Consider the following 12,356-nt stretch of genomic DNA (forward strand, 5'->3'; position numbering starts at 1 on the left):
ATTATCTACAGAATAAGTCCAGCCCAGCATGCTGTCTGGTCCTGAAACTTGAGGTTCCTGTTTGTTGTTTCAGTTGCAAGATTTAAAAACAAACAAGGAAAAATAATCCCCCAAATTGTCGAAGTAGTCTCTTGCAGCAGTAAGTTCCAGTGGTGCCTGATGCATAGTGTAAAAGAGTATTTACTTCCCTTATGGTTGCATTTCATTTAACTATCCCTTTGTTATTGTTACAAGAGGATAAGTAAAACTATCTTCATCTTCTCTACAATTATTTTTATTATTTTTATCTGTACTAAGTTGTTTGAAGCTTTTCCAGCCTCTTTGCATGGAAATTTTCCAGGTTTATTATTTATTACCTGTTTTGAGCTCATTTCTTGTTCTGCTGCGCTGAATAAAACTAGATACACTGTTCATCTCTGCAGAGAACCCAAAACACTTCTACTTCCCTCCTTGTTACTTCCACTTTAATGTTGTAGTAGGTGTTCATCATATTTCCTCCTGCATGGTAACTGTGTGCAATTTTTTGGGGTGGCATTTTATTTCCTAACATCTTGTCCAAGTGAACAGGGAATGTATTTTTCTCTCTGTTACGAGCAAGGAATGCAGGCTATAATGCTCTAGGCTTGTAAGAATGGATTTGGACATCAGTTCCTACTAGTGTTAATATGGATGGAGTGTCTGTATTCTTACACAAGCTTTTGAAGTCTCATCTGCAGTCTTTTAGCAGTGCACAATTTAAAAGAGCTGCTTCTAAAAGGCATTTCTGTCTGATAACTGGTGTGATAGTTGCTGTGACTCTGTTGAAGGGAGTTAGGATATGGAGCAGGACTGCTGTACATTACAACCAGTGACTTCCCAGGAGGAAAACTGTGAAAGTGGAGAAGCAGTCAGTTAGGGAAGGGATGGATCACTCTGTGTGGATGGCTCTCCCCTCAGTTTTTCACCAGCAGTGTCTGTGATGGGGAAGAGAGAAAGGAGCTCAATCAATCTGCAGTAACACTGGAAGCTTTTGCAGACTTAAGAACTAGAGTTCCCAAATGTTTGTGAATATAGCAGACTGGCTGAGGGAGGTGGTGGCTTTCACTTCCAAGGCACTATATCAGTTATACTCTAGGATCAGCTGTCTAAACAGGCTTAGGTTTAAGCTCCACAATGGCTAGCTGGAATGCTGTGGAGCATAAATCAGTAATTTGTTTTGTTTAGAAATGTTATTCTGGTATCTCAGAACCAATACGTATGTTTTACCAAATCCTTTGAGTGCATGGGAATGTCCCATCCTAACACAGCCCCAGCTGAGGAATCGGCCATCTCCCCAAGCTTTTTAAAAAGGAACCATGGATTGTACGCTTCACACCATCCGTTTTGTGGAGGTAGAGAATTCATAAATGAATAGCTGGAATTATTCTAGCAAGGCAAAATGAGAAGCTTTCTGTCCTTTTCCTTTCTGCTCAGTCTTTAAATAGATGATTTCAGGCTGTAAGATAAGTGAATCCAGACTCCTCTAAATGTCAGCAACAGAAAAAATTGAGAGGTAATTTATATTGATCATTGTTTACTAGTGGAGGAAGAATTTGGATTTACTGTCCTCTTGTTAAGGATTCTGTTAACAACATCTAAGAGAAATGGCTTTGAAAAGCCTCTTTTTCTGACTCAAAAAATAACCAGGGTGGGAACAATATTGATTCTGTAGTGTTAAATACTAGCATTTGTCATCTTTGTCTTTGATTCCCTTCTCCATATACCGGTTTCTGTGTAACACATTAAAAGCAATAAATACCTGGGACCATATGATTGTGTAGTATTGTGTTTTGTCTTATAGTATTATATAGAATTAGGCCCCTGTTCGTATTGGTCTTACAAAGGGAGGTGAAGTAATAAATGCATCACTCATTCACTGATGAGAAACGTATCTGTTCAAAATTCTGGATCCAGAACACACACACCTAAAAACACAGACAGAGTAAATAGCAGTGCATTTTGGCTCACTTCAATAAAGCATACACAAAGGCTCTGGAGATTTATCCTGTTTATAGCAGCAGTTGCTGACCCTTTAAATCAAGTCTACTGCTTTAAAGGGAATCATAACCGTTTGGGATTTAGGAAAAGAGCAGCTCTTCTCAGTCTCGGTTCAGTACTTTACCATCCTCTATCTTTTAAGCTTTCAGTCAATAATGGTCATTTCTGTAGAAATATGCTCTGAATGTTGCTTCTGGTTTCCAGCATTCAGTCCCATTGTGAAAATATTGGTTAGCTAAATGCCAGGCATTGGTTTTAGCCCCATCTTAGTACAGAGTGAAGATCTGAATGTGACACAGTAATGACCGTTGTGTTTATACAACCTGTCTTATATCTAGATATAAAAGACCTCTACAAATCATTGCAAGTTTAGCCCCCTTAATGATTTGTGAAATTTTGTTGGACCTGGTTTGCAAATTCAGCTCCATATATTTTTGATTTGGTAATTAGGAGACATTTTGCCCTAGACACTAAAATCTACTAGCTGCTTTATCACTGGGGTGAACAGAATGCCTTTAAACTTGTTTCTGTAGCCTTTCACCACTGCCAAGTCCAGTAGTGAGAGTGAGAGATTGTTAGTATGGAGCTTCAGTAGACTTACAAGAAACGATCTCACAAGATAAAAAGTAAATATGGAAAAAACACCTGAACACCACAATTCAGGACATGGTGCTGAGGAGTCAGTATGTGTCCCTTTTCCCTCCTTAGTACCCCAGTTAGAAGCAGTGCAGCACAGTGATGGGCTAGATGGTTTGTCGCTGGAAATAATAAAGTATTTAGAGAAAAATAAAACGAATGACACAGGAAAAAAAACAAGGTCCTGAAAACTGGATTAGAGGTCCTTTTTCTCTCTACAAAGTAACAGGAGGAGATTTGAAGCTTCCGTAATGCTCTGAAGAGAATACAGCTTTTAGGTTTATAAACAATGATCATTTGTATAGCTATAACAGTGAAATAGGCTGTTGAAAGAATGCTTTTGCACAGAGTGCTGCTCTCACACCTTAGCAAAGGTTTAAATGCTGTGATTATATGCAGATATGTATATAATCCTGAGGAACCTGTGAAACAGAACTCTGGAATAACAGTTTGTGATTTTCAGAAGTGTGCTTCATGGAGTCACAGAATGGTTTGGGTTGAAAAAGACCTTAAAGCTCACTTAGTTCCAGCCCCTTGCCACGGGCAGGGACATCTTCCACCAGACCAGGTTGCTCCAAGCCCCATCCAGCCTGGCCTCAAACACTGGCAGGGATGGGGCAGCCACAGCTTCTCAGGGCAACTTGTGCCAGGGCCTCACCACCCTCACAGGGAAGAATTCCTTTCTCAGAGCTCATTTAAATCTCCCCTTTGTCAGGTTAAAGCCATTCCCCCTTGTCCTATCCCTACAGGCCTTTGTCAAAAGTCCCTCTCCAGCTTCTCTGTAGGCCCACTTAAGGTATTTGCAGGCTGCTATAAAGCTGTAAAAATGTATTTCATATATCTATCTGGTGGTCTCTGACAAAGTTTAGCCCTGGAATGTCACATATCTAATTTACTGTATGAGGTAGAAATTATCCCCTTCTTCCCGTTTACCCAATTGAAACTGCATTTGCAGCTTCAGTTTTGAGGCTTTTGGTTTCATGGGACCATTTCCTTCCCATACTTTTAAATGCCAGTATTTTATGGAATCAGATTTGTTTTGCCCATTGTCTGCTAAACTGCAGTTTTTATTACTGAAGCTAAGTTTAGATTCTAAATATTGCACTCCAGATGTGTTAATCAGAAATCTTTGCAGTCTTAATTGCAGAAATGTGTTTTCAAGATTCAGTGCATATTAACCACCAGAATGGTTACCGGATGTTTTTTCCAAATTTCCCTTTTGCAGACTAAACAGGATTTTGGTATTACTAGTAAGCTGCAAAAAGTTTAGTCCCCTAGATAATTCTTCCATGATCCAAGGATCCATGTGGAAGTAACAGGCTGTGTCCTCCTACAGCTTCCATCTTACATCAAACCCCAGAAGGAATCACATAGTCCCATGTAGGAAGGGACCTCAAGGATCATCTGGTCCAACCTTTCTAGGCAAAGCGTGACCTAGACTAGATGGCCCAGCATCCTGTCTAGTTGAATCTTAACAGTGTCCATCACCGGGGAGCCCACCACTGGAAAGATACCAATCCAGTTCCATTCTAGCCATTTAGGTATGGGGCAGCAGTTACAAACAGAAGTTTGTGTCAGAAGTCAGATGCAGAATTGCAGCAAAATACTTGCTGTTAGGAACTTGAAGGAGACCAAACTGCCGGCAACAAAGGAGTGTGCAGCCAACTTCCTGTTGTTGAAAGGGCATTGATGGTAAGTTTGTACATTGTCTGTTCTAGCACCAAAACGTATTTTTAGGTGATGGCAGCTAGAAGTTGAGTAGGGTTGATGCTTTTGCTCAGTGATGCGAAATTCAATTAAGAACCTAATTGTGTGATATCCTCAAGTTCTGAAGTGCTTTGTGGTGCATAAGTTGCTAAAAGGCTTAAAGGAAGCATTAGACTTCTCATCTTTCTGTTCGTTTCCATATAGGCACACTATCTTGAGTTAGATCTACCATGGTAAAGTGTAACAAATAAAAGAGAATCTAAAAAGATGAATTACAGCTTTGAGAGACCAGAGGAGCTGCTTATCACAATGTTCTTTCTTAGTTCCTCTTTTGAAAATCAGATATGTTACAGTGAAAAGCAACGTCCTGAGTGGCAGGTTTTTGTGCTAGAAAGGCGTGATGCACACGTCAAGTTATGACACGTAGTGAAGAGCATTCTCTTTGCTAATTAGTTCTGTCATCTGGGGTTCCATGGCACAACAGCCCCAGAAACGTGTTGCTGAGCCCTGCATATGGGAATTCTGCATTCTGAGCCATGTTGCAACTCCTAGCAGGAGGCAGCAAAGTATGGTGAGATCTTTGATGAGCAGTGCCACCTCCTTTAAAAAACAGCTGACAAAGGAATTACTGTTCCTCTCTTTCACACCCTTTTACCACTCTTTATGTTTTCAGTTGTTCAGTGTGTGATTTCATTATGTTACATTGCATACTCTTTAAGAAAACTATATTTACTGTTATTTTCAGGCTGGGGAAGGATACATATACCTGCCAAGAAAATACTTGCAAAATATTGCATGAGAGTGCTTGGCAGACTAGTCTATTAAACTGCTTTTTAAGTTGAACCTTGCTTTGCAGAGTAGAAAACAGTGGCAGGAGGAATGAAGCAAAATTCTTCCTCAAAAGCACCTTGATAAATAAACTTCCCCACCTTAGTAAAGAAATCTGTTCCACCTGCGTGGTTGATTGCACTCTGTTTGCCAGCTCTAGTCACAAGTACTTATTGCTTGGCTCATCGTTAGTAGTAGTTTCAGTGATAGTTAAGGAAAAGCAAGTCAGTCTGTTCTTTCATATGGTTTTTCGGAAGACTTGACTTTGTGTGAACCCGTTACACCAATGAAACTCACAGTAACATACTGCTGAAGGCGAAATTGCCTTGGTACTACTGTGATGCAAGAAACTCGGGCTAAATATCAGTGCCCAGAGCTCTTTGTAGACATGGCAAATAGGAAAAAGCAGCTTATTTTGAATTTGGCAGCTGAGCATTCTGTTCACTCCAGGGAAGTCTAAGCAGGGAGTGTTTGCAGTTCTCTGTAGCTGTACTGCTGTACCAAAGAAGTGAGAGCAAGGACTAGGAGGCACCTGGCCCCATACTCTCACTTCCTTTTCATAACATATGGGGATAGTCATGACTAAATTTGTTGGAAAATCTAGGGGATATGCAGGAAAGGACTCAGTAATGAGTTAAAAATAAACTGTAGAATATAATCTCATGTAAATAAACACACTAAACTACAGAGTAGAGGTGTGAAAAGTTTGTAATGTCTGGATTTTTGTTTTTCTTCCAGCTCATTCAGACAAACAAATTGAAACATTATCCCAGCATCCATGGAGACTTCAGCAACGACTTCAAGCAGCCATGTGTTGTTTTCACTGGACATCCTTCTCTTAGATTTGGGGATGTGGTTCATTTCATGGAGTTATGGGGGAAATCTAGCTTGAACACTGTTATATTCACAGGTAAGTAAAATGCAGATATCATTACCAAATTAACAAGAAGTTGGCCACATCCTAAGGGCCTTACTCATTTGTTCTGGGGCAGAAGTTTATGAGTTCAGTAGGAGCTCATCTAAATTAAGACCCCAGGATTGACTGTAGGGAGAAACATAATTATTGCACCATTTAATTTGTTTTAGCTCTGCAGAGCCAACCTTTGCCACGCAGAGCCCATTCGCGCCATTTCTAAGTAAAATCTCTGTTATGCCCAGCAGTAAAATGTCTACAGGAAATTAATTTTTGTACTGAAAGTGGCTGGCTGCAAGTCAAATCCAGGCAAGACCTAATTGGTACTGGTCAGAAAGGAGGAACACTTCTCTATGTTTCATTGGAATCACAAACCTTTCCTCATCCCTCCTCCTGCCCTTTCGCCAAAACCTCAAGCAATCAGTTTGTTTTATAGCTGTTACCCGTCACTCCTGACCTTCAAGGCAGTTTCAAGAGATATGCCCCAATTAAAGTAATTGGTAACATTGCAATATAGATATGCATTGTCTTGGAAATAGGGAATTCTGCTCCAAAATGGAGTCCAGCTGGGACTTCAGTTAAAACCAGGGTGCGCACACCCTTTGCTGGGTTGTATATTTCAGGAATCCCTAGGAAATAGGTGGCATTAATCATGTTCTGAATGTACTACCCACCATCAGTGAGGGCGTCAGAAACTGGCCTCTGATGGCAAGAACTCTTAATTTGTGCCTTCTTATAGGGAGAGGTAATTGACCTTTCCTTCTGTGAAATAAGGAAATAGAGGAGGCTTCTATTAAAACATGGTTTTGGAAAGTTGTTAAGGCATCTGAATGGCCATCGTAACAGATACATTAAGTCATGGTCTTTTGAGGTTCATTCTACTTTATACTTCAAATTAAACTGTAGGTGAGATCTGCTTTGGTTGTGATGACCTTGGAGTGCACACTGATTCCAGGTGCTTGTGATGGTTTTGTTTCCTAAATTCATCTATCCATGGCTTTTGGACTCTGTGTGTAGGCATACCCACTCAGTGATATGTTCCTAATTCCTTATGACTGTCTCAACTGGAACAGACACAAGGTTTAGCAGTGGACTTGGAAGTGTTTTGGTGTATGGTTGGACTCGATGATCTTAAGGCTCTTTTCCAATCTAAATGATTGTGATTAATGTCTACAGAAATTCCTAAGAGATTAAATTCTTCTGTTCTCAGTAACTCCAGTGGAAATCTGAAGCACCTCCATCAATGCCCAGGATTTATTTTATTTAATTATGTAGCTTCTCCTGTTTTAAGATAAAATCTCTTGTAATTATGGAAGAATTGTGGTTCATTGAAGCAGTGTGTGATAGCAGATGATTTTCTAGCTTTTCCTGTGAAAGATTCCTAGCTTCTAGTAATTAAGACCTTTAAACTACAGGCCATCCAGTGTTGTTAATGATGACACTGCTTGTTCAGTCTGCAGGAGATGGGTAGTCTCCACCTTTCCAATTTGTAATGTAAAAGGCAACTATGAAAGAATATGGACTAAAACAGCAGCTGCAGCCAATAGGCAGGACACCAGCTGTGAGCAAGCCGTAGTGCTGCTCTGCTTGCTTGTGTTATCTGCAAATGTTACTGCTGAAGCAGTATTGAATAGATTATTGATTAAAAAATATTGAATGCCACTAAGCCACAAAGAAATTCTAGAAGAAAACACAGTAGAAGGAAGTCTGCTTCTTGCTGTCTCTCCAGTTACAACAATGCTGTAAAAACTAACTCCCTAGGAGATCTTAAAAACAGCTCATGTGTGCCACATCAGTGCAGTACAGTGGAAGATTTTATAACACAGTAGTAAATCAGGTCTCTTGGTGGGTGGGGAAGCTAAATACCTGTAATTCTGTCAGGAAAAAGTCAGTATGTGTCCTTGACAAGCTCTGTCTTCCATCAAACAGGTGAGTTTTGGTTTCTTGGTAGTTTCAGATCAGCTCTTCCTTGTATGTCCCATGAGCTCATTGTGAGACTAGCTCAAGTTATGTTTTCAGTAAGTTCTAAATCTTAAAAATCCTGGGTTAGAATTCCTTCACTAGAATTTCTCACTTTTCCAAGGCTTTTACGTTCTTAACAGTTGTTCAGAGAGACTACAAACTGGATGCCATTTTGGATTTTTAGATCAAAAAATCCATATCTGTACGTTATCTGAGCCTAAAGATTCAAAAATACTTAGTCTGAATAGGCTAAGTGGCATTATCAGGTACAAGCAGTCAAATCCATGTGCCATCCACAACACCAGAGAGGCTGGAAAACCTCTCTTCTGATGACTTTTTAAACTTGCTATTTCTAATTTCATTGTACATCTCTAGCAGAAGACCTCCCATGTCTGACTTAAGTTTTCTGGTTTTCTCCAAAAAATTTTAAAGTATCTTCTGATTTAACCCTAATTGACCACTGACCATTCTTCAGTAAACACCTTCTCAGTATTCTTTTTTTTTAAGCTTCTGTTCATTGCAGTTAAACTATACTGCCATTAGCTCCCATTTTCTACATCAATATTTTTAGGCTTTGTTTCACTGCCACTAACACATCTGCTTTTAACTAGCATGGCTTTTTGCCCAGTATAATTTTTGTTTCATGTTTGTGGATTCATGGCTTTTTGGGCATCTAGTAAGATGTTCTTGTAAAACTATCATTTCTTGTTAATATTTCTCACTTTGATGTTCCCAGGCAGTTATTCTGACAGTTGCTTTAAACTTGGGAAAATTATCCCTTTGACAGTTCCAAACTTATGTATCATTGCCTGATGCTATATTCTGTTCTCACAGGGTAAATATAACCACATCGTGATCGCTGGGACTTAGCCAGTAGCAGATTTTTAGCCTAGCAATTAACTTGTCTTTATCAGTAGAATGAGGCCCAATATTGAATGTTGGATGCTGTGCTGGGTGCTGAACTTCCTGTGGTAAAGTTTTAAAAGCACTTTTTCTTTCTGTCTACATGAGAAATCCAGCCAGTGCTCTCATCAGGGTGATATAAAACTGCAGAAGATGGCTGTCTAAATCTATACTGAAGTCTGTATTTAAATGTCCTTTTTCTTCATCCTTTTGCACAGCCTGAGCAGATACCAGAGAAATACCTCATACTGTTTTCTAGCAAGGCTTGGTGCTTTGCAACTGTGCTTTGCTCTGCGGGTTGCCCTTTGAGACCCTGAGGTATGGAGTAGTCTGGTAGATAAGTCTTTCATGTATCTAGTAGATAAGTCTTTCTCATTCTGTACTATCCAGGCTAATTCCAGTCTTTCTTTCTCTAGCATTCCCTTTATGTGATCTATCCCACAATTACCAGGTGAATAGTGATGGCATAAGTCTTTTGCAGACCATTAGTGGACCCCAGAATCAAGTGGCTACATGTATCTTACACTGCGCCACCTATGAGACCTACGTTTTCCTTCACCAAAAAAAAATAGTGTTTCTCTGTAGTATTCTCAGTGTTGTATTACTCTCTGTGTAAGTAAAAGCCCATTCAATGCATGACTTTTCCCTGGCAAACCTCTAATCTGATTTTTAAAAGTCAATAATAAAAGTACAAACAGGAGTTGAGACTTGCTAGGTCTAATAAAGATAACAACTAATAAAAGCCTTATCTCCTTCCGAATAGCCCCTACCAAAGACAACCTTCACTTCATACCGGCCTGAACTAGACCTGCTCTGTTGGCATGATTGTAAAAACCTCAATTGTCTGTCCTTCGACAGGAGGGCTCTCTGCAGATTCTCTAGGGTTGTGTTAACATTTGGACCTTTGGACCCTTGTTTTTCCACCTGTTTAAACCTGGCACTTTGTTCAGAAATAAATAAAAAAATATGTATATATGTTGTAAGGGAAAAAAGGAGTTGGGAAGCAATGTGCCTGCAGCAGAGAACATCGGTATACTTTCATCAAGATATGAGCTTTTTTGTCACTGTGAAAAACAAGCTGACATTTGTGTTACCTTATGATACCCAAAATGTCTCAGTCTTGCCTTCTTTTACAGGATTTGATTAAAAATAAGAGGTGATGTTTTTGTCTTCTTTAAATTTGTTATAAAAATTATGCAATAATGTGTTCAAATGAAATAGTATTGCTCTGTTGCTTGATTAAGGTAAGACTAATTGTGGGCATAATTTTCATCAAATTAACTGAAAATAACGGGTGAGAGAAGGAAGAAGGGAAGAGAAATCTGAAGCAGAATTAACATTGCGGAACAACAATTTGTCTAGACTAGAATATGGAATCAGAGAGGCATTGGGCCATCTTTGTTTTTAATAGGCATTCAGTGTTTTCAACATTTCTCTTTTCAGAACCTGATTTCTCTTACCTGGATGCCCTGGCTCCTTACCAACCTTTGGCGATGAAATGTGTTTACTGTCCCATTGACACAAGACTGAATTTTATTCAGGTGTCTAAATTACTCAAAGAAGTTCAGGTAATTAATTTTCTGTTGCCTTTTCTTACGTTTCTTCACACAAATAGGTCAGTTGTGAACAACTCTCACATTAAACAACAACAAAATTCAGACAACAGCCAGATTCTTTTTTCCATGACAGAGCACATGGCTTTGAGCTCTCCTTTATCATGCTGCTCCAAAATGAGCATGACATGACTGCCAATCTGCACAGAGTGGCTAGAAGATCCCTAAAAGGTCAAAGTGCAGAGCAGGTGATGTGTAGATGTCTTTCTTCCTTTTTAGGTATATGTAGTCATAATAAGTTTTTCCCCTAGATTCTTTTTCTTGTTTGTTGAATAGGCCTGGCTGTGTCTAATATAAAGGGTACTGAGTACTGAGTATTCTCAACACCCTCAGCTTTAATCATCTCCTCTGCTCTTTATCCTGCAGTTGCTACTTGCTTTGGTCCTGGCACTGCTGCTCTGGAGTTTCACTCTCACATTTCTTCCAAATCCACTACTTTCCTTACTCCATTGGCAAAATCCAGACTTCTATCTAGGAAGAAGACCAAAGCATTCATGTAGTCTGTGCTCTCCCCCTTTGACTCTTTTTTTTGTGGCTTCTACTTGACCATGCAGTTTGTTTCTACTTAAATGTGCTTTCTGACTCATGACATAATACCCGTTTGTTTTTTTTTTCCTGGCTGAGCTTTTCCCTTCATTCTATCTTCAACTTGTTGAACACAAAAATACATATTCTTCCAAACCATTTAACAATGCCTGGATCACTATATCTTACTGTTCTGTGACCTGGCTTGTCATCACGCAACTGATAGCGATTGCCACTGCCTGTTTTTTGGACAAGCATCTCTTTCCATGTTACTACTGAAGTATAATGCTGTTTCCAAAACAGTCTGCAGAAACACTGTCTTGTCTTTTGGCTTCCTTATATACTGCAGCGATCCTTGTGGCAACCAGCCTATTTATGCTTTGTTACTATACTGCTGACAGGTCACGGAAACTCAGAGTTTATTGTGCTTTTTTGCAGCTTTGCATGTTGATACATCTGCCTCACTCCACACCATTGTATGATGGTCTTTGCCTCTACTGTTGTTTTCTCCCAATATAGATGACAAGAATTCACAAGAAAAAGCTATTGAATATTCTTTTTTTTTCTCCCTATGGCAGTTAACAAGACTACTGATACTGAAGTGGTGATTAAAGATACAAATGTAGGCCTTGTTAGTCTGGACACTGTTGTACACAAAGCAAAGACTGCCTGCCCCTTAACACCTTGTTCCGATACTCACTGGATCTTCTGGGTTGCGTCTTTTGCATGTTTTTTTCATGCAGATAAACTAGCTTGCTAACAACAACCTGCAGACCTCCTTATGGTAGTAATTACTGCTGTAGGGCAGCACACAGAATCACCCACACATTTTTGTAAGTCACCGCATTCTTTTCCAGCCTCTTCATGTCGTTTGCCCGGAGCAGTACACTCAGCCACCACCCACCCAGTCTCATCGCACAGATCTGATGATAGACTGTCAGCCTCCACCAATGTCCTACCGCAGAGCAGAGGTGCTGACCCTTCCATACAAGCGGCGCTATGAGAAGATTGAAATCATGCCAGAAGTAAGTAGCAAAAGTGGGGAAAAAGATGGTGGCTTCTTGCTCATACAGTCGAATTCAGGCTCTTGCTTCAGTAGCCCCTTTGACTGATATCTTGGGGCTGTGATTTACTGTTTATTATGATCACATAAAGCACTTCCGATCAAATGGATGGCTAAGAAAGAAGCATTTCTGAGGGTGAATTTCACTGTGTAAACTAAAGGAGAATTGTGGGCAAGCAAAAATATGTTC

At 39.8% G+C, this 12,356-nt stretch overlaps 1 protein-coding gene across 2 annotated transcripts in view; it reads left to right on the top strand.

Moving 5' to 3' along the window:
• Positions 1-12,356, top strand: part of INTS9 (integrator complex subunit 9) — an 83,612-nt gene that overhangs the window by 54,341 nt on the left and 16,915 nt on the right. For both annotated transcript variants that reach the window (XM_062618572.1, XM_062618573.1), the window contains exons 12-14: positions 5,926-6,097; positions 10,409-10,533; positions 11,961-12,128. In XM_062618572.1, coding sequence (XP_062474556.1) covers positions 5,926-6,097; positions 10,409-10,533; positions 11,961-12,128 — 465 coding nt within the window. The remainder of the gene's footprint in view (positions 1-5,925; positions 6,098-10,408; positions 10,534-11,960; positions 12,129-12,356) is intronic.

Source organism: Pezoporus occidentalis, unplaced genomic scaffold (assembly GCF_034315485.1).
Source record: "Pezoporus occidentalis ecotype Australia unplaced genomic scaffold, CSIRO_AGI_Poc_V1 ctg201, whole genome shotgun sequence".
Classification (NCBI taxonomy): Eukaryota; Metazoa; Chordata; class Aves; order Psittaciformes; family Psittacidae; genus Pezoporus; species Pezoporus occidentalis.